At 36.4% G+C, this 23,192-nt stretch overlaps 3 protein-coding genes across 6 annotated transcripts in view; 1 reads left to right on the top strand and 2 right to left on the bottom strand.

The window, feature by feature from the left end:
- LOC5575133 (uncharacterized oxidoreductase YjmC) overlaps positions 1–5,049 on the bottom strand; it is a 41,250-nt gene extending 36,201 nt beyond the window's left edge. Inside the window, exons 1-2 of the mRNA XM_021842205.1 lie at positions 4,892–5,049; positions 4,596–4,828 (exon numbers count right to left, since the gene is read on the bottom strand). The gene's annotated coding sequence lies outside the window, so the exon portion shown is untranslated. The remainder of the gene's footprint in view (positions 1–4,595; positions 4,829–4,891) is intronic.
- LOC5575951 (O-acetyl-ADP-ribose deacetylase 1) overlaps positions 1–14,403 on the top strand; it is a 50,789-nt gene extending 36,386 nt beyond the window's left edge. For 3 of the 4 annotated variants that reach the window (XM_021842206.1, XM_021842207.1, XM_021842208.1), the window contains exons 2-3: positions 13,818–14,120; positions 14,181–14,403. In XM_021842206.1, coding sequence (XP_021697898.1) covers positions 13,818–14,120; positions 14,181–14,330 — 453 coding nt within the window. In that variant the 3' untranslated portion in view covers positions 14,331–14,403. Of the gene's footprint in view, positions 1–4,847; positions 4,869–13,817; positions 14,121–14,180 lie in introns of those variants that run through there. The other variant, XM_021842209.1, reaches the window with a different exon arrangement.
- LOC5575199 (dnaJ homolog subfamily B member 13) lies at positions 14,284–22,044 on the bottom strand. Its single transcript, XM_001655457.2, has 6 exons — positions 21,935–22,044; positions 21,764–21,873; positions 21,579–21,703; positions 21,399–21,522; positions 20,753–21,339; positions 14,284–14,483 (listed from the first exon to the last, which is right to left on the bottom strand). Exons 2-6 carry the CDS (start codon positions 21,829–21,831, stop codon positions 14,392–14,394), a joined length of 996 nt encoding a protein of 331 aa, XP_001655507.2. The 5' UTR covers positions 21,832–21,873; positions 21,935–22,044; the 3' UTR covers positions 14,284–14,391.
- Between the last annotated feature and the right edge of the window lie 1,148 nt (positions 22,045–23,192).

Raw genomic sequence — 23,192 nt, 5'->3', positions numbered from 1 at the left:
AATAAATCCTTACATGATCCAACAATTGGTTCTCAGGTTGAGCCTTCAACTAGACAAGGGTGTGGCTCTGGGTTATGGGATTACCACCATTCGATTCAACAGACTTCTCATATCGAGAAGTTCAAACCCTTCCTCGTTATCCAAATGAGAAATTGAATTGTTTTGGACTTAGGTTTGTTTATTGTTTAAAGAAGGAGAAGACATCCATCATAGAGGTACAACCAAATTCAACATAATTCTTTTGGAGAACTTTTTGGGTGAATCTCTGAAGAAACCTTTGGAGTAATTTCTGGAGGCATTTTTAGAAAAAATCCTGATTAATTTGCTAGTACACCAAATTCAATCATGTACCAAAACTTCGAAGGCATAAATCTCGGGAAAGAAATATTAAACGACCGTGCCTTCTGCATTTGCAGAAAATCTATATAAATAAAAATGGAGTGGTGTTTGTAGGTCATGAAATAGCTTGAGAACGAATGAACGGATTAAGGTAAATTTTTCACAGTTGCACTTGACAAGGGATGCGACGTGAAATTTATGGTTGCTTTTGAATGTAGATATACAGCCATTCCATGAAAAACCGATCTAGTGGGTCACCGAATTCCGTGAAATCTTGCTAGTATGTTCCTTATCCGAAATAAGGATACACGTGTTTTTGGATTTTTTGATTAGGGTGACCATTTCCGAAATAGAATGACCAGAAAAATCGCGACTTCGTAAAATTTTCATTTTTGAAAAAACCATATTTTCTAAACCGCTTGACCGATTTTCAATTTTCTTAGACGAAATGGTCGGAGTTAAGTCAGAGTGGACCAAGTGACGTTTTTCATATTTTGATAAAATTGAACTTAAAGTCTAACGCTCTGTAATTTTTGAACTCGTTAAAATTTTGGTTCAATATTTCTACACATCTTTGTGTTACTTCCAAACAACATAATGTGAAGTGACAATCATGGAAAATCATAATCCAAACCTCTGATAGAACGATTTTTTGATGGACTATGTGTACTTGGTCCACTCTGACTGAACTAAAATCCACCGTTCAGTGAGTTGGTTCACTCTGACTGAACAATTTCAAGGAAAATAAAAATCATTTAATACTTGCATGGTCAAACTGGGTGCATATCTCTAAGATAAAGACCCCTCGACACCAGTAACGTAATTTCTCCAATAATCCATTCGTTAATACCAAAATCCGTGGCATTACGATTGCTTGAAAATTGTGATTTTGCAGGGTCAGGGCATTGAAGACCAGAAATATTCAAATATGTGTTCAGTCAGAGTGGACTAAGTGAAAATCTTGAGTACTGACCAAAATATACTGGTCCAATGAACGGGTTCTAGCACATTTCATACATACACCATAGAACTACCATAAACTTCTATCGGACTCTTGAATTGACTCAAAAAATGCAATAATCAATCAGTTTATTGCATTTCAACACTTGGTCCGCTCTGTCTGCACAGAAATTGTTGCAATTTCTGACCACCCATCCGAACGTGGTAAATGGTTAAAAGTCAAAATCAAATGCATCAAACTAAGTAATATTTATAAATTTCTATCGATGGATAAGTAGAAGATCCATTCGATGCCGAAAAATCCTGCAAATCTCTTGACTTGTTTTCAATTTCCTCGCATTCCTCAGCGCGTTGATCATTTTCGCTATTATGGTAATAAGCACTTGGTCCACTCTGACTGCACACTTTTATCGATTTTTATTGATCATCCAAAGTAAATTTGTTACATAACTCTCGCAGTTTACAGCATTCATCAAATCTGGTCAAAGTGAAACGGAGGTAAGGTAATTTCACATCTAATGAGAGAATAATCCAATTTTCCCAATTTTTATACTTGGTCCCCTCTGACTTAACGCCGACCAAATGAAAGCTAAAAATTTTGACTTTTCAAGAAAAATTTAAAATTTCACAAAAATTGGATTTTAACATGAAAATATCAAGAAATTTCTATATTTTTTTCATGTAAATTTATTTAAATTTTTTATATTTTTTTCTGAAAAGTTGAAATCTTAAGCTATTATTCCATTAAAAAGTTTGGAAATCGGTTGAGCTGTTCAAAAGTAAATAAATTTTTTTATTAAAAATGAAAAATCTAATGCGCTGAGACCTACAGTGTGTGCCGATAAAAAATTACTGATATTTTATTTTCAAAAAAATATATCTCAAAAACTAAAAAATACATCGCTGAAAATTTGATAGTAAACGTAAAATGTTCTGAACTTTCAAGAAAAAATGAGAACAGCAATAACCTTTGGTCCCAAGGCCTTCAAAATGCGAAAAACGGAAATTTTTGATTTTTTCATGTAAAAAACAATTTTTGTGAAATTTTATATTTCTCTTGAAAAGTCAAAATTTTTAGCTTTTATTTCGTCCAAGAAAAATGAAAATCGGTCAAGTGGTTTAAAGGTTATGATTTTTTTAAACAATAAAAGGTCACGATTTTTTTGGTCCTCTTATTTCGGAAATGGTCACCTTAATCAAAAAAAAAAAAAAAAAAATCAAAAACACGTGTATCCTTATTTCGGATAAGAAACAAAAAAGCAAATTTTCACGGAATTCGGTGACCCACTAGATCGGTTTTTCATGGAATGTTTGTATATCTGAAAGGCGCAAACAGATCTTAAATATTTTGATGCTACAAGAAAGATTAGCTTTTTCTCTGGTGATGGTGAGGAAACTGTTTGGAAAAACAACTTTTGCGAAAAAAAAAAAAAATCAGTGCATTTTTATAAGGTTTTGTTGTTTTTAAGTTTGGTTGAAATCTATACTTTTTGGCCAACTATTGGGTAAACGAAAATGGTTGGAGTGAAATTTATGAAAATGTGAACATCATCAACAAAATCAACAGTTTTGGTTCCAATGTTTTTTTCTCCAAATATTTGATAATAACATGTTTTTCGGCTTTTTAACTACTGTTTTTCTTATCCACTTATTTAGTGCTGATCTAGTGTAATATTATACAGATCCGCCGTAATAAAAGGGTAATGCATATAGCGTATTGAATGGAGATAAAAACAAGCAATTTAGTTATTCGAATTGATTAGCAGAGAGTTCCACTTGTGATGAAATATTTTGTAAATTATCAATTAGTCTCTGCTTTGTTAGGAATATTAATAGGAAATAAAGAAACTTTCATTACATTACATGATTTTTGAGAAGCTCCACAACGAATACTTTTTGAAGTTATTTTTTTTTTTTAAATGGCACAGTGCTTATCAAAAGATGTGAAACTAACATCATGAGGCAAAAATTGGTGGGTTTTATAAGCTTAAGACAAAGTTAGACAACAATTTGCTCAGACAACACTTGCCCCAAATTCCGCTTATCTTTCTACAACAAAAGATTCAAAATCCGTTTGCACCTTTCAAAGATATTCACATAAAAATAAGAAAGAAGAATTTCTCTGGTTTAAAATTAAAAATACCATGAACCGCGTAATATGCCTAAAAGTAGGTAATGTCGTAAGGAAATTCTGCATTCTTTATAGTAATTCCTCAATTTTGATAAATAGAATACTTATTAAAGTATCGTTTTCGGCGTTGCTATTTTTGGTAACAATCGCATTTTTCATGCTCAGTATCGCCGGAGATATCAAGTTAGACATAGTCATTCTTCGGTAGTGTCTTCTTCTTCTTGGCATTACGTCCCCACTGGGACAGAGCCTGCTTCTCAGCTTAGTGTTCTTATGAGCACTTCCACAGTTATTAACTGAGAGCTTTCTATGCCAAAGCTGCCATTTTCGCATTCGTAAATCGTGTGGCAGGTACGATGATACTTTATGCCCAGGGAAGTCAAGGAAATTTCCATAACGAAAGGATCCTGGACCGTCCGGGAATCGAACCCAGACACCTTCAGCATGGCTTTGCTTTGTAGCCGCGGACTCTAACCACTCGGCTAAGGAAGGCTAAGTGTCATCCATAACAAAACAAAAGAAATCATTATTTCGAATAGTTAAAAATTTCACGCATGAACAAAAACTTAATTTCCGCAAAATGTTTTATCAACTAATGCATATAAGAAAAAGAAGCACTATGTATTAGAGTATCTCAGTTTTCGTCCGTATGAGCTCAAATTTTGGGAGGACACCCAGAATTTGATCTAGAATCGAATGAGCGGTGTGGAGCAAAATCGATTTTTTGAACCACTCTACTATGCATTAAAAATGTTGATTCGAATTTCTTACAAGGTGTATTACTCCGATCAGTGTTAAATACCCTGCTGATCAAAGTTACTCCGTATAACAAAAATGTATACTAATAATGCCCATCTCGCCCCATATTATCTGAAAGCATTTTACATAAATTCTCAAATCCGAATATTCTAGTTGCATTGTTGTATGGATTTCAAAACATATTTTGCACGTCAAAGTTCCTTCCTTCTAATACACCCTACTCGTAATTGATGGATGACAAGCAAGCAAACCATAAAACTTGTCATATTATTACACACAATTTCAACCCTGCGATAAATTGCACTCCACTTATGTAATGTATCACTTTCAATCAAATCCAATAGAGAACACTCTTCCACAAACGTGACCTATGTAATTTACGTGATAACAATTTCCTTACACTTACCGTACGATCACAAACGCCGACGGTCACTGTTTGTCACTGGCCTTGCTTGCTTGGCCGCCGATTGCTTGGATCCGTTGACACAACAAACTGTAGAGGTGACCCGGCCACCTCGAAGAAGTGCTTCTCTAGACTGCCCCCGTCGAGGGCCCCGTTTCTATGGTTATGAAAAATGTCGAGCACTCTACGCGCGTCGTTCTGTTGTTTGGTGCCGAGCGTACGAATTTTGAGCAGGCCTAAAAATAAAACTTTATTCGCGTAATTCAGTTTTCAGGGGTAGGTTTAAGGCAGGCACATACCGCACCAACGGAGATGCGTTTCGCGGTTTTCCTCGCTTTATTCACAAGGTGTGCTGAGCTGGGAAGTGCTTCCACGGAAGACTGCAAACCAACTGGGAAGTTAATTGAGAAATCGATAGCGAGCTTGATCTGAATGTAGGTCAAAGCCTGGAGGACCTGTATAATGGCGTAATGTATTTTGGCATGTGTTTCCAGTGCAATCCAACGTGCGAGAAATTTGGCGATCATTTTCGTGGGAACAGGTTTCTTACTCATTCTTATCGTGTCTTCCAGTGTAATGTAGGTACTTGAATATTAAAAGAAGAAACGTTCATACATTGAATGGTTCCCTGCACAAGGCCAACTGAGGTGTGAACGCGACGACAAACATTGCGAGTTCGTCGCACATTAGGGTGGGTCAAAATATTACTTTTGCTGTACACTGACATTCGATTGTATCTTCAATAACTGAGTATCTTCCTAAAATTTGAGCTCATTTGAGCATGAGCTCAATCAAGGTTACGAGTCATACAAAAATAAAAAAAATGTCATAAAAAGCGTTACGGAGGGGAGGGTGTCACAAATTTCCAATTTTAGCGTTACTTAACCTTCCAGTCGTCGCGCGGTTCGTCACCGTCAGAGCCACTACGCTGCTGTTGTGAGCGAAAAGCGAGGTTTTTTCACCAGTGTTGTACAAAATACAACACCATGACGAGTGAAGTGTTATTAAATGGATGTGGCCTTACTAAAGTGAATTTTTAGTTTCATTTTTTTCTGATCATGTTATTTCTGACTAATGCTTGCAGTTATTAAGTACCTTTTAAATCACTATTTGATCACTATTTTGATAATTTTAAGCATAAAAATCACTAATATTTTACTATTTGATCGATATCAACTCTGTCGTCAAAAATAGTTTTCCAATCAGAGGCCTTAGTTATTAATTATTGATTTCTATCTGCAATGTGGTCTGCTCTGTAGCAAAATGAGCTACGAGCTGTTCGGTCGATTTTATAACGGTCTCTGTCAAGTTATAGCACATGAGTGTATCTAACAGTTAAGGTAAAAGCACTTGGGCAAACATTATTATTGATTGATTGATCGATTTACTTGGTTTTGCCATAGTAATTGTCATACAGTCGACTCTCCGTCATCTCGATGTTCTATATCTCGATATCTTTCCCTGTGTCGATGATTTCTTCGGTCCCTTCATGCTGCATACATTTTCACTCTCTGTATCTCGATATCCTCTATATCTCGATATCTCCCTATCTCAATGTGTTCCTAGTTGATTTTTGTTCCTGATTTTCTCTCCGTATGTCTATATGCCCATTATCAAAGGTTACTAGACCCGACTTCATTGATTCAAAACAGTTCGGGAACACGAAGAGACGATTGTTTGTTTATTATTTTCCCAGTAACGGAGTGATTTTCAATCTAGTCTTCATTAAAAATCTGTTCTTTGTCTCGATCTCTCCCTATCTCGATGGTCCCTTTAATATCGAGATGTGGAGAGTCAACTGTACTAACTTTGAAAAACCAGAGTCTGAACAAGAATCGAATGAGCGGTGTGGAGTAATAACGATATTTTGCATCACCCTACCGGACATATCTATAACAACAGGTTGGTCGTTGGTCGATGCGGTAGCATTCTAATAGCGCAACGGTGTGGAACATGTGCTACTAGTGCAACGACACCACCACGCGTATAAAACTTTGTTTACGTTTTATTCGATAAGCATCGGTGCACGAGGGACACCACTACTTCATGCCATGTGATAGCGGCTCCAATGTGTTGCTTGCTGTATGTGGATAAACGTGGATAGCAGTTTATCCATCAATGGGCCACGATGGGGCAAAAGTGCGCATGAGCAGAAACCCATCAGATCAAGACACCGTACGGGACCAAAGTTCGTACAGCAATAGGTTATAATCGGAAGCTCTCTTGCATATCATAGCATATCAATATCGAAATAGAGAACTTCTCTAGAAAATGTCTCTGGCGACCCTAGCAAGCTAAAATTAAATAAATTTGTCCATTACCCTGCGGAACACGTTTTTGTTTCAAGTACCAAAATACTGCTATTTACTTAAATAAGGATTGTTGAATCCATTGCCGTTTTCAGAAATAGCATAGCACGTCTAGTTTTTGAGATATTGGCTGTTGAAAATGTAATATTTGACTATAGCAGTCAACTCGTGTATTAGTTTTTGCATAAATGCTTGGAAACAAATTTTGGCCCATAGTGGGGCAAAAGTTCGAATCAGCGGGGCAAAAGTTCGACCCATGTATAAACTCACGGAAAAGTTTGCAAATTGCCTAAAATCCACATATTATCTTCAAATTTAGCAAAATTTGCCTGATCGTGCGAAACATGTCACCCAAATTTTACATTTCCACTTAGTTTTGCGAAAAACTGCTATTTTTGGGTATATTACAACTAACCCTGTTTTGGGCAATTTTATGATAAAAAAAATTAGTGTGTATTTTTCGGCAAACATAAATTTACGGCTGGTATAAAGTAGGCCTGCCATAAAAGTATCGATATTTTGTGTTTTAGCCAGCGAACTTTTGTTCCACACTCGATTCGAACTCTTGCCCCACCGGTGAGACAATCAATTTTGAAACTATTATATCCAAAAATGGATAAACATTTTGACACAAATTTGTTGAGCAAAATTATAGCCAATATGATGAAGGTTTACTGTACGGTATTTGTTTTGTTTCAACTGCTATTGTTTTCCTGGAAACTTTGATTCTACCACTAAGGCCGAACTTTTGCCCCACCTTACTCTATATTATAAATAGATCTCTATACACTGTACGAAAGCTTATTAAAAAAGCTATCTTAAAAAAATAATATGAAATAAAAATTCGTATTTTAGGTCGGAAAAATGCGGAGAGTGCACTGATAAAAAAAAATTGATTCTATATCGAAACTTTACACATCCCATACTTTTTTGTCCCAAGTTGCTTTTTGAATTTTTTCCAATATTTTAAATATTTTCTATTTAAAACAGCTAACAATAATTCAAAGTATAACTGCATATCGCTAAATCATTCATATAATCATTTTTATGTAAGTTCTATCGTTTATAATGGTTTCACAACGTTAATCGTATAAATGGCTTATATTCATCATTAGTAACAAAGCTTTTTATTTCGCTATTATAGCCTATATTAGGCCCTATTCAAAAGTTAGTCTCGAAAACTTGCTTTTGAAAATACAACAACAAAACTCATAAAATACGATATGAGATGGAAACAATATTTTTGGCCGGCAGTCTGTATGGAAAGCGCTCATAATGCTTTACCGCAATCGAAGATTTCTCGATTACTTTTTCAAATCGACGTAAGTAACTTTCATACGGTTTTGAGAAAATTAATTGAGAAGAATCACAACCTTTCTTCTAAAACTGTTTTAAAATGAATCCCCTTTTAACATTTTTGTAACGTGTATATCGCTTAAATTTTGCATACAATCAGCTCGTTTTAAAACACTAGGTAGTTCCTATCATGTCCCACAAAATAAGTATGACAAAATGATAAGCCGTTTCAATCAGTTACTTACGACGTTTTTGTACCAGTGTAAAATCGACTCAAGTAATGTTTTGTTTTGATTCGTGGTTAAGTCACTTTGTCTCCACTAAAACGGGGCGGCGAAAGTAGCGATTAGGTTGCGAAAGTGGAGAATCTTACTTTCGTCGTTTTGTAAATCCGAAAATTAAACGTTCTAAAAGTGAAAAATCGAGTTGGTTTAGAGCGGAACGTGTAGAATTTCGTCTGCGAAACACGTAGGATTGATAAAGTAAGTTTGTTAACTTTTCTGATTTGAGTCTGTTTGAATAAGTCTTCGAGATTTCATGACAAGGAAAAGTGATTGTTTAAATTGGTCTTTTTTCCATAACACTATTCATCTTCTGTGGCCGAAGGAGCAAAGGAGCAGGACTTCAACAATCTAATATTTTGGGTGGCTTAGGTTCGAAATGAGGAATTTTCGTCATAATGTAACAACGATCAAAATCATTGTGATAAAGACGAGAAACGTTGAAAGTTATATATTTATATAATACAGAGAAGTAGGGGAGAGTCCTGTATGGCCGGATAGCCTCTATGCTCGGACAAAAGCAGTTTTTCAGAAACCAAGAGTAATTTTAAAAGTTTAACGCCATAAAGCTATACCTATTGGGCAGTTATTAGGTTACACAGAATTTGACGTTTTTGTCTTCACATATTATAAAATTAGAGACATGTCTGTATGGGCCGGACACTTATATGGAAGTTTTTGCTTGATTTTGGACCCCTTGAAACACTGATTTTGTCGATAAAAGTGCCGAAAACATGATTTAATTTATATCAAGCATAAAAAACACATGTTATATCTTCTTTCTATGGTATTGTTTTGAAATTTCATCAACTGGTTCATGTGTACGAGTTAACTGAATTTGGTGTCCGGGCATAGAGGACACCTAAAAATTTATGCATATTTTTACAAAAAGTGTGATAGCTTTCAAAAACAAATTGCGACGGTTTAACGAGCCACACATATTTTTTTCCTTTTGTACAATCATAAATCTTTCATTTAGTAACAAAATTCACACCAAAAGTAATGCGGTTTTTAATTTATGAATTTTCAACAAAAAGTGTTCGAGCATACAAGACTTTCCCCTAATCTGAATCGAAATCTCGTTTAAGGACTGTTCATTTTATAAAGTGGACACTTTGGACATGCAATATCTTTTTAATTTATCAATGAAATCGAAATCGGTTTTCTGTACATCGTTCGACTAATATTGTACAATGCTGTGGTAATAAAAACGTTACCAAAATAATATGATTTCACACTAATAAGGCACAACGTTTAGAACGGTCGATTTTTGGAGGTTATCAAAATCAAAGATTATTAAAAATCGGCAGGAAAATTCGACAATTTATATTTTTTATTTTCAAAAAATGGTTGTACTTAGAAAGCATCATCAATTAGAAGCTTGCTAAAAAATATCAAGTTATTTTTGGAGAAGCAATTTTGCAGATATCATAAAATCATTTTTCATCAATTTTTTTTTAAAGAAAAATATCTTAAATTTAAATGGAACTGATATGAGTAGAATTTTAAGGTTCAAAGTACGTCCAGACGGAAGTAATAATATAGTATTTATAATAAAAATAACTTACGCTTTCATAGAGTTGCTGATTTAGTCCCCACGTCATAAAACAAATAATTTATTTTCAGAAGACCACTCAAAGCACAATGACAATCATCAAGATTGGGAACACTGCTTGAATTAAATCAAATTTATTTTGCATGTATTATTTTCAGAATGTGTTATTCTGAGACTACCTATCAAAATATTTTGAGAAAAACGCTTACAGTTTGCTCTAGATCGATAAACATGCGTATATAATTTTAAAAGTATGGGATTTTTCAATAAAACGATCATAAAGAGTAAATTTGGTACCCAAGAATGCAATTAAAACTCAAGATTTTGCTTTTTTTATACATATATAGTTTCTTTAGTAATCTAAACCAGTTTTGAACACGCTTATTACTTTACTTTTTTGCTGGTAGTTAAAAGATGGTGTATCAGCAAATTTGACCATAAGGAATAGATCACTAAAGTGACTCAGCGTCAGGAACTGATGGAATATTATTGATGTTTTTAAAAGCTCTACCTTAAGTTGAATAGTAAAGGATACCAACATACAATTTGTTCATTAAATTTAGGATTTTTTTCATGCGAAAAATAATGCTTAAACTTGACGAACAGTTTTTCTTAGGAGTTTTTGAAAAAAACTATTTAGTTCTTCAACCGAAAGCATTTTGTAAGTTTCTGTATTTTCTACTATTTTTACTATTTAGTTCTTCAACCGAAAGCATTTTGTAAGTTTCTGTATTTTCATAACATTGTAGAATAATAGTTGAACGATACACAGAAAACCGTTTACGATTTCATCAATAAATAAAAAAGATATAGCATAAACAAGGTGTCCACTTTATAAAATGAACAGTCCTTACCAGCTAGTGTCTGGGGCGATTTCCGATCGGTCCAGGATCTTTTCGTAATGGAATTTTACTTGATCTCCCTGGGCATAAAATATCATCGTACCTACCACACGATACACAAGAGCAAAAATGACAAATTTGACTAAGAAAGCTTTCAATTAATAACTGTGGAAGTGTTCATTAAGCACTAAGCTGATAAGCAGGTTATATCCCGGTGAGCATTACGTCGCTAAGAAAAAGGAAAAAAAAAACAGTAGGTAACTGTTGCTTGGCCGCGTACTCAACCAGAAAGATTTTGTATACGCAAAAAATCGCCCTGAAAATCGGGTGAAAACAACTGACGTTTCTAACAAACATGAGGCAATCTGACGTTTAATCGAAAATTCGCCTTTTGTCTTTCCGACACACGTGCGCATATGGATTGTTTTCCGTAGTTTCAGTATAAAAACAAAAAAAAAATCGATTTTGTTCTTGTTGCTGGAAAGTGTAGGCTGAGAGAGCCTTAAGCCTCAAGCACAACGTGAGCGGCAGCGCGGTACAACGGCAAAACGGCAAGCCAATCTTGAGCTACACTCTACTTGTCAAGTCAATGTTGAAAAGGATTTAGTCAACACTGGATTGATAAGTAAAGTGTAGATCAAGATGGGCATGCCGTTTTGCCGTTGTGCCGCGTTGCCGTTCACATTGTGCCTGGGCCTTTATGGTCCAATCGTAGAGCAAGGTGTGGCAAAAGTTCGACCTTAGTGGTATAATCAAAATTTCCAGAAATACAACAGCAGTTGCACAGTGAACCTTCAACATATTGGCTTTAATTTTGCTGAACAAACTTTTGTCAAAATAGTTACCCATTTTTAGTAATAACAGTTTTAAAATTAATTGGCTTAAACCCCACCAGTCTTGCCCCACCGGTGGGGCAAGAGTTCGAATCTAGTAGGGGGGCAAAAGTTAGCTGACTTAAACACATAATATCGATACTTTTATGACAGGCATACTTTATATCTATGTTTACAGAAAAAAACACACTAAATTTTCATCAAAAAATTGCGCAAAACAGAGTTAATTGTAATATACCCAAAAATAGCAGTTTTTTTGCAAAACAAAGCGAAAATTCGAAATTTTTGTTACTTTTTTCGCAAGATCAAGCAAATTTCGCTAAATTTAAAGATAATGTTAGGATGTTAGCCAATTTTCTAAGTTTTCCATGAGTTTATATATGGGTCGAACTTTTGCTCCGCTGATTCGAACTTTTGCCCCACTATGGGCCAAAATTTGTTTCCAAGCATTTATGCAAAAACTAATACACGTCAAAGCATCCTTAAGATAGGCCTAGAATCGCCCTAGCATGAGCATGAACATGATTGACCGCCCGCAGATGCTACTCTGTTATTGCAAGAACAGCTGTACTTACACAGGGAACCAACAGACACTACTCGGGATCAATAACATCCTCAATGTGTAAGTACTGGTGCTCTCATTATTATAACAAACAATAACGGGGCCGGCTGCGTCCAAATGCAGGTCAATTTGAGGATGGGGGGGAAATGTTGACGTGTTATTTGCTTAATGTAAGCCGAGGAGTCCTCTGCACTTCCACAAATAGACACTGGGAGTTTGGATATTGGAAAGGTTTGGGTAAATGATTCGTTTTGGTAAATGATAAATATATAATTTGAAATTAATGCGCCTAATCGGATTCGCGGTATTACTCGATAAAAGCATTGAACGCCGAACAAGTGTTCGTCGCTCGTCCCACAGGAGCAAGCGACAAGATCAAAGGATGAGAAACTCACATAACAATAAGAACAATTTGCCATTTAAAACATAGTCACGCGAACTTTTCCGTTCAATACTAAAAATACTGTGTTTGGCCAACCTATTACTAGGTGGCGGTAGTGAGCAAACGTCAAACTCGATGCGGTAGTGAGCATACGTCAAAGTGATGCGAGCGCCACGAGTGAGCCGTCGGCCAACTACAAATTTTAGAAATGAGCGCTATCTCATTTAACTATGCAAATAATTCGAGTGTTACGTCTGTTTGTCGGTGCTCATATGATGCTGCATTATCGTGCTTACTGGTTACTTGGGTACGTTAGGTATTATTAGACTAATTCTGTTCACTATCTCAGATAAACTCTTGGAGTAATTCAATATTGAATTACATACGAAGTCCATGAGAAACATAATGAGGAAACACTCTAGGTATCCTAAGAGAAACAATGAGATTATCTTTTGGAAAATTTGTTGTAATTTTTATCTGTTGATTTCTTCGGAGGAATTCCTAGAAATTAATACGTAAAAGAATCCTTCAAAACTTCTTGAGAATTTAATGAGTGAATTTTTAGGGTAGTACTCATTTTAAAGAATATATGCAACGAATTCCATATGTAAGCTGTTAAGTAATTCTTAAAGTTTTTGAAGTAATTGTTCAATAATTTCCAATGAATGGATCATTGAAGGTAGTTTTTGTCAGTGCTCACCGCATCAAAACAAAGGCGCCACAGTATATGGGATTCAACATTGTGACAGCATTGCTGTTCTGTCAAACACACAAAGCTACGGTGGCGCTATCTATGCTTTCCATAGCGGCCGTTTTGGTTATTTTAATGATCCATTCCGCGTATATTTTTTATAAGGAATCTTAGTAAAATTATTAATGGAAATCATGTATTAATGCTGCAATGAATTATTAAACTAAGCATCTTTCTTAATTTGATGTGAAAACCAATTCTTTTATTATATAAGGGCCGATTTTTTCAGCTTCGCTTAAGTCGTAAACCACGTTTACCCATATGGTTAAACTAGGTTTAGGGCCTAAGCGGTGGTGAAGAAACTACTTAGGCGACGCTGATGTTTCGCTACACTCTTCTTTAATATAATTGTAAATGTAATTTTTTAAATAATTACAATGGAATGATTAAAATATATATATTGCTATTTTCCAGGCTTCCAAGATGGCGGAATGTGTTCGTGAAATCGACGGAGATCTGTTCGCCGCCCCCAAAGATCACTCTTTGGCGCACTGCGTTGCTGCCGATCTGAAAATGGGCGGTGGCATTGCCGTCAAGTTCAAGCAAGTGTTCAAACAGGTCGACGAACTGAAGGCCCAAAAGGTTGGCGTCGGAGGTGTAGCGGTTCTCAAGGACGGCGAACGGTTCGTGTACTATCTGGTTACAAAGCGCGGCTCGATGGACAAACCGACCTACGCCGATCTGACCAAGTCCCTGGAGGCCATGCGGAAGCATATGGTAGAATGGTGGTCGGGGTTTTATTTTCTGATCGAGGAATAAAACGCTTTTTATTTTTAGGCTGAAAATGGTGCCAAGAAGTTGGCAATCCCTCGTATTGGATGTGGAATCGATGGACTCGAGTGGTCCCAGGTAAAGGAAATTCTCAACTCTACATTTGGCAATGAGAAAGACGTTGAAATTGTGGTTTATAATTTTGTTCCGAAATGAGCTTGAGTTTTATTTCAATAATTTGTTAGTATAGTTCCTTTTTAGTGAATAAATTCAGCACTCATTGAATGTTGTTAGTTTCTTGATAAAGTTCATCGAATAATACCCGAAATTTGTCCCGTAGATTTTTCGGTATAAAGTCTGGAAACGATGCTGAAAAGATAAACTTCGCATTATAAATTGCAATAATTCAAGTTCACACGGTAGCCAAACTCTCGAGAAATGGAAAAGTCAGTAGGGTAAGTGTTCCCTTAGTTGTGGGTGTTCCTATAGTTGCGGTAGTGCCGTTTTTACTGATTTTATTACATTACAGGGTGTCGACTACCTGGAAAAACCTGGAAAGTCAGGGAATGTCAGGGAATTTTATGTTTGACCTGGAAAGTCAGGGAATTTCAATAAAGGTCAGGGAAAAAATATCAAACTTCATGAAAGAAATACAATAATTTCTTACATGCTATGAATACGAATGGGAATCAATCTTTCAAAACAGCAGCTCGCTTTTATATTAAATAAAATGTAAGCTTCTACATATACTTATCCTTAGAATTAATAATCTTCTGACATAAAAAGTATCAGCAGTGCTCCATCTATTTAGTTCAAGAGTTTGCTAGATTTGATCATTGACTATTTTCGCGGATTTCGCTCAAAATTTTGAGATAAAAATGGAACTCACTACATAAAATCATGGCCATCCTTAAGAATTCACTCGTATCTCGATATCGAATTAGGGACCATAGTAGAAGTTGGTTTTCATGGCTACCGAATGTCTGGTTGCACTGGTTTTGTGTTCTAGCGTTGGGCAAATTTGACCAGAACATCGATGTCACTGAATCGATTCAAATTCAATATGTCGAATCAATTCACCGTTTAAATCGATTCGAATATCAAGCTCATATGACAATTTACAAATACAAGCTTTCAAAATAACACCAAATGAAATTTCATATGATTGCTAAATTCCTCCGATTGAATAACGTTTGAAATTGAAAATTATATATTAAACATTCTGAGGCTGATTCAAAACTCATTAAAAATTTTAATCAATTACATAATTTTGAATCGAAACCAAACATCGAATGAAGAAAATCGATTCATTCGATATTGAGTGCTCCTACCATCGATTAAAAAAATCGATTAATCGGAACAAAAAAACCGTTTTCGGAACATCGATACAAAATCGCCCATCATTATTTGTAACTCGATACCTCCCTAACTCGATGATCTCTTCAATATAGAGTTACGGAAAATAGTAATCTCGTATTACGTAATGCATAGAAGTCGTATATAATTTTTTTTATGACTGAAAATTCGGTGAATCAAAGAACTATTCACTTTGAAAACTAAAATCGTTGGTTACTCGCTGGTAGTGATCAATCGATAAATGTTTCACCTCTGAACTTTATTTGGTTTTCTAGATTTGTGGTGTGATTTTGGCAGTGGTACATTTTTTCGAATGAATATTTTGGACTATTTCATTCATGTTATATTTGTTGTGAAATTGTATATCATGATGCTTTCATACCATATCATACTTATGTGGACGTCATACTGCACATCACTGTTGAAAATACCATTAAATATATTTTTCAATTATTCAAAAAATTTTGAAAATGCGCTGGATTACGGTCCTAGCGTTACTTAACCCACCGTCGGTCGCCCTAGTGTACTGAGTACACGCACAAAGTACAGCCGAAAAACTGCTGGAATTGTTTCGATTTTTTATATGGAGATGACATTCACTGCTGAAATTATTGACATTTTTTTTATATGGAGTTTCGAGGTTATGTCAGGCGTGGAACGATCTATAGTCATTGCCTGTGTTGTTTATAAATAAAGTTAAAATGCTCTGAGTGCATCCCTAGTATGATCATATTCTCTGTAATCTAGCAGCCCACTGCATTTCAAATTGAACGTGTGAGAATTTTAAGTATATTGTACCCCTCACACGTTGGCCCGTAATATACAGAACAACTTCATCAAAGACATCATCCTTCTGATCTAATTTTATTTTCCTAATCAGGATCCTAAGATATCTGCTTTCGAAAAAATGCATGATCACTAGCACCGTGTTGTGGGAGAATTCCTAATCAAACGGCACCTCACATATTTAGTCCTTGATCTGCTAAACAGCTTTGCTGAAAACATCATCTATATACTGAGATTGCCGCGATCAGACTACAGCATGCTCACTAGCGCCATCTGGTAGTAGAATTGAAGAAGTTGGGTGGCCTATCACATGACCTATCACCTACTCAACACTTTTGTTGAAGACCACAACTTTCTAGGTAATCGGGATCCTGGGATATCTGTGTTCGAAAAATGTCATGCTCACTAGCGCCATCTGGTGAAAGAATTACGAACACCACACATTAGTTCTTGAACTTGAACTACTGAACAACTATGCCGAAAACACCATCTTTCTAAAAAATCGGGATCATAAAATCTCGATTACTTTTTCAAATCGACGTAAGTAACTTTCATACGGTTTTGAGAAAACAAATTCAGAAGAATCACAACCTGTCTTTTAAAACTGTTTTAAAATTAATCAACTTTTTAACATTTTTTCGCCGAGTACATCGCTTAAATTTTGCATACATTAAGCTCGCGTTCAAAAACTAGGGAGTTCCTGTTATATCCCACAAAAAAAATATTACAAAATGATAAGCCGATTTATTCAGTTACTTTCGACGTTTTTCTATCAGTGTAAAATCGGCTCAAGTAGTGTTTTGTTTTGATTCGTGGTTAAGTCACTTTGTCTCTCCATACAGCGGAGCGGCGAAAGTAGGGGTTAGGTTGCGAAAGTTGAAAATCTTACTTTCGTCGTTTTGTAAATCCGGAAATTACACGTTCTAAAAGTGAAAAATCGAGTTGGTTTAGAGCGCCACGTGTAGGATTTCGTCTGCGAAACACGTAGAATCGATAAAGTAAGTTTATATATTTTTTTGATTTGAGTCTGTTTGAATAAGTTTTCGAGAAATATTCGTGATTGAAATATTGTATACTCACTAGCGCCATCTGATGGCAGAATTTCAAGTTAGATTCAAGTTAGTCCATGACCTACTAAACAATTTTGTCGAAAACCGCATCTTTCTAGGTAGTCAGGATCCTGAGATATCTGTGTTTGAAAAATTACATGCTCACTAGCGCCAACTGGTGGCAGAATTCCGAAACAAGCGGCCTATCACATGTTAGTCCTTGACCTACTGAACAATTTTGCCGAAGACACCATCTTTCTAAAATATCTAGATCCTGAGATATTTGTGTTCGAGATGTTGCATTGCAAAATGTCCACTTCATCGGTTCCCCCGGGAACAATCCGATGGCCACTGGAAGGTTAGGATGTTTTCAAAGTTTCAATTGTCCACTGACCAATTGGTACCGTTGAACTGAAGATATTTGCCGAAGACACCAATACTCTATCTTTCCAAGCTTTAGATTGACAATCAAAATTGCTCCGCGTGTACTCAGTGCACGATGCGACCGCTGGTGTAACTTTTTTTTTTGAGCGACTGACGGAAGGTTAAGGTTTTTTTTTTATCAAGAGCTCTCTCATAAGTATGCCCATTTCGTTTTTTCTAAGAAAGAATATACTCAGGGAATGCTCCAGAAATTCTGAAGACACCTCAATACAGAAAGCAAAAAAAATATTTCGAAGAGTCTGCTCGATAATCCATTGAAATTCTATGTGATTACTTGGATATTTGTATACTTATAGAAGAATTCTTAGAGGAATTTCCTCGAGCATTGCTGGAGGCACGCTGTTCTTGGACAAATTCAATACAAAAATGAATTCTCTAACACTTCTTAGAGAAACCTGGAGGAATAATTAGTAAAATAGAAACTTTTGAGTTTGGGTTGCGGAACTTCTAGGGGAAATCTTAGAAGAGATCTCGAAGAAGCATTGGAGGAAAACTTTTTAAAAACGTTTAATAATTCCAAGAGGAATTTCTGAGACATCTCTTTTCAATTTCTTGTAGAAACACTAACTTGAGTTCATCAATTCGGTATGCTCAGTTTTTTTTTAAACTAACTCTTGGCAATAAAAAAAATACGTTTGTTAGTAGATGTTTGCAAAATATTTCCAGAATCTCAGTAAAGAATACCCCACTTACTTAGATCTCGTCGAAAGTTATGTTTTCTGAGCGCTCGGCGTTAAGAATTTTGGAAAATGCCAAGACTCGGCGAAAAAAATCAGTCTGGAGATGCATTTTGAATAGAACATGAGCTTGGCTCTTGAACAGAACACAGTTTGCGGCGTGTTCAGAACATGAGCAATACATAGAAAAATTTCGATATCAATGGCACCTACATTGAAAAATAAACGCGTTACAATCAAGCATGCTGGATTTGCATCATTACATTGATAACGTGTTTCCATATTTTTGTGATTTCTGCAAAGCATGTAATATCAGCAAATGTGAGTTTTGCTCAAGCTCATGTGTTCAATGGCTAAGATCATGAACATGAAGAACAACAAAAAGAACATGATCTGAGCAAATGCGTCTCTGGTGTATATATCATACGAATAGTCGGATATGTATCTTCTTGTACAAATCTCATTTTTGTTCAAATTAATCAATTTCAGTGTCTTGGAATTTTTCTGGAAAACGACTGGAAGGTCAGGGAAAGTCAGGGAATTTTATTCTACAAATTGAGTCGACACCCTGCATTAGCCATAGTACAGACACTGCCAATCGACGTATTGGCTTATTGATATACGGAATAGATGAAAAGAGCGTTCCAATTGCTTCAAAACTGATGAAATATCACTAAAATTGTTAAAACTTTTCTTAATTGTCCAATAGTTGCGGTAAGGTGTTCCTATAGTGGAGGATCTCATATGAAAACAGTGTATCAATAGTGGAGGTATTATTTTTCACTGACATGCCATGGATTACTTCAATTGTACTTAGTATGGCTGTGTGCGTTTGAAATGCAAATATCAAATGCGGGAACACCAAATGCGATCAGATTTTTTACAAGAAATGCGATGTCAAAGATAGATTTTTCTTGCTAGGGCGGCGATGATTTATTTAATCGTTGCTAGGTGTCCTTTGATTGTTTTGTGTTACCGCATTTGGAGGACGTTTAGTCTAGATTTGCATCCCAAATGCAAACAGCAATACCTTCACTATTGGTACATCTACCCTAATTAAAAAAAACTCTGGAATACTTTTTTGCAATTTCTAACCGTAATAGGCTGTTTTTTATCACGCCAACATGTCATGAAACGGCCTACTTGCTTGCACTGAATTATGCAATGTCGTAATAGTCATTAACGCTTATTCATTACACAACTGTTTTGAGTTCCGTGATAAATCATCGCAAAACAATTTTCAGAAATTTCTAAATAATGTAATGCCTCCAGATTGGACTTCTACCCTCTACCCTCAACTGGTCTTGTACAGCTAGGGACGTTCCGATATTGTGAAGTATCGATATTTGATTCGATACGATTATCGAATCAAAGTATCGATACCATCGATATATTGATTCAAAATATCGATATCTCGGAATACCATATGATAGATCCTATATCGCTTAGTGACCTGCATTTAGTTTTCCAAGAGTCAATAAAAATCTTCAACATCATTAGAGTTCGGTGAAATACTCTAGAGCAGCGTGCTGCCTTTGCCTCTTTGCGAGGGAGCGAAAAAATGCCAAGCAGAGAGGCGACAAAAAATGAGCGAGGAAGATGCAGCACAAAACACAACAGAGTAACATTCCATCAAAAAAGGGTGCTCTGACAACTCCCCGAGAACTGCCTTGTTCGGGCGGCAGACTCAAGAGTTCGTTAGAGTAAAGGTGAGCATCGCAACAAGAGATAGAGAGTACCTGAGAAATTCCTCGCATTTTTTTACACTCTCACTTGAATCGCTAGAGGATCTGTGTTGAAAATTTTGAGTTCAATTTTCACTCCTCAGAAAAACGGCAAAATCGCCTCCTCTTTGCATCGCAGAGGAGTTTCTATCAAGTCTGCCGATATGAACATAAACATCCTCTGCTGAGGAACATTATAGTCCAATACGAACGGTAACTACTTTTTGAAATACAAAAAATAAAATATGTATGGAGAAAACGTTACAATTGTTTTCTTTATATTAATGTACGATATATCGAAAGGAAATATCGATATCACCGATATATTGAATAGGAAATATCGATACCAAAATATCGAATATCGAAAGCAAAATATCGATATTCCGATATATCGGAAGTATCGGAACGTCCCTATGTACAGCACTCGTCGTAATTTTTCATCTCGGCAAGCGTTGTATAATAGGTACGACTCGTGCTGTAAAAATCATCATTCTGCAACTTGTTGCACAATAGTAGTTACGACATTTAGCCAAAGAGGCTTGCTGAGTTTCTCACGTGTTTTATAGAATGTCGGAATCACTCTGAAGATTTAAGATACTTACTTGAAAACGTTAAGTGTAAATCGCCTCGTTTCAGCGGCTCGTCTCCGTCAGCTACCGGTAGTCCTTCCCCTTTCAAACTTTTCACATACCCTGGACGTACAACGTCTACGATTTGTATCGCAAGCCGTCTACCATCGACTCCGATCAGCTCCAGTGGAAATCCAACTATTGCGTCTTTCAGGGAAATTGGCACCTCCACCTGCAAATCTGCCCCTTCTCTACGGTACCTTTCATGGGTTCTTTCACGAACCTCGAACACAATATCCGACGGAAAGGTTTTCGGACTACAGTTACCAGCTCCTTCGAAACGGATTTTGGTTCCAGTGGGAGTCCCAGCAGGGATGGAAACCGTCAGTGTCTCCTCTACGATCTTCGTTCGAACCTGAGCCTCGTCAATGAATTCTTCCCGCGTTATTTTCATCTTTTTGATGGCACCATGGTAGATCTCCGGTAACTCTAAGTCGATGTATTGTTCAATGTCTGGAGCTTTCGACCGAACCAAGCTAGCATCGTTTTGGCAGAGTGGAGGCGGATTGGTCAAAGCGTCGATTAGATCCCCGTATGGTGAATAGGTGGCGAAGAAATCTCTACAAGAGACAAAGGATATTTTTCAAGTGGAACTACCATGAAGAAATTGTAACTCAACTTGTAGATCTTCATGCAGTTGTTTGAAAATACATAGGGCTTTACGAATCCGGTAGGAGTTACGACACCTGATTTCAATCCTTCCTCTCCGTACACATCGTAGATTCGTTTTCGTAAGGGATCGGCTATAAAGAAACATTCAAGTACAATCTGTTAAAAAAAAACCTTATAACTAACTCACAAAGCACATCGAAGGCTTCATGCAACAGTTCCCAGTAGTGTGAGATGGATATCGATGGCAAGGGAATTTCCGGTGGATCGTGAAAGTCATTCTTGGGATGGCAACGGACTGCCCACTTGCGATATCTGGAATAAAGCGACTGCATACAGTGAGACATCTTGCAATCGATGGTAGAATGGACTTACGCAAGGCGAATTTCGATGGCGGATGCACTCCGAGGGATGTCCAAAATCGCATAATAATCGAATCCCATGGCTAGAGTTCGCTGACAAAATGGATATAAGTTGTTCAAGGCCTACTCGATACTAACATGATAAGAATTTTGGGCATTCCGAAAAAATATTGCTACCATATACTTTGATATGAGGGCGTTAGAGGCAAACGGGTGTAAAGCGAAGTATGCACTTCAACAGAAAAGTAATCGACTATCTCGAATTTCTTGCAAGAAATGGTCAAGAAAAGCATTTTTCTTTAATAGCAGTACGCAGTTGAAAAGAAATGTCATTTCAAATGGAACTCACTGTAGAAAATTTCTTGACCATAGTCCAGTTGTTAATTACACCTATCGTTTGTCTGGTGAGTTGCAAGCTTACTGTCAATGATGATGTCACGCTACACGATAAGTGTTCATCTGCAACAACCAGACAGCTCACCAATCCACCGCGAGGTGGATCGTGCTGAGTTGTTGAGTTGAAGGAGAGCGAAAGAAGGAAGGCACAAAAGTCTGTTTGACAGCTCTACAGAAAGCGCGTGCGCACGAACAGAGCGCGTGCGCACGGAAAGAGCGCCAGTTCGGCTCGATTTGCAATGATCGGTTATTATTATTATTTTTTCGCTATTGGATATTCTATGGTTTGGTTGATCGATGTTAAAGTTTGTTTTAAAAGCAGCTCCACTTATTTTGAAACATATTGCCGTGTACAATAGTAGACAACACAACTAATTTAATTAAAATAATTTGAAATTATAATTAGTACATAAACAAAAGGGGAAGAACGTTAAGGCTGGTTGTGCATTACGATAAAATCTCTTAACATAAGCAATGCTTGTTGTTGGTTCTTGCACACTCAAACAGAGTGTGAGCGTTCGGTAAATAAATTCACCGAAACAGATCTGTAATTCGCTGAAATACCGAAGTTTCGGTAATCGATGAGTTTTTGACAGTGTACCAGGAGTGAAATTACAGATCTCCGGTGATCTATTGTTGAGCTGTCAAAAAAATCACCGAACTGTCTGTGAATCACCAGTATTACCGAAAACTGTAAAATATTTAACTGATGTTTCGGTAAACTGACCCATAGATCACCGAAATCAGTAATTTGGCAAAGTGTCAAACTATTAATGTTTTTTTCGTCGTCATGGTGAAAATGTTGGCAAGTCCATGTTATACCGATATAAAAATGTGTTCTAAGGATTTACCAAATACGGTAATACGATAGAGGTGAGTAAAAGGTAGCTTAAAAATGATTTTTATATGAACTAACGTTACTTTTTGTGGCAGGATTGCAACGACCGCTGCTTCTCCGTAATTCTCCCGCAACCCACAACGAGTCCCCGTCAAATTATTTCATGGATAGATTTATGCTGATTATATTATTAGAACATTAAATAAAG

Source organism: Aedes aegypti, chromosome 2 (assembly GCF_002204515.2).
Source record: "Aedes aegypti strain LVP_AGWG chromosome 2, AaegL5.0 Primary Assembly, whole genome shotgun sequence".
Classification (NCBI taxonomy): domain Eukaryota; kingdom Metazoa; phylum Arthropoda; class Insecta; order Diptera; family Culicidae; genus Aedes; species Aedes aegypti.
This window is presented reverse-complemented; position numbering and strand designations above follow the sequence as displayed.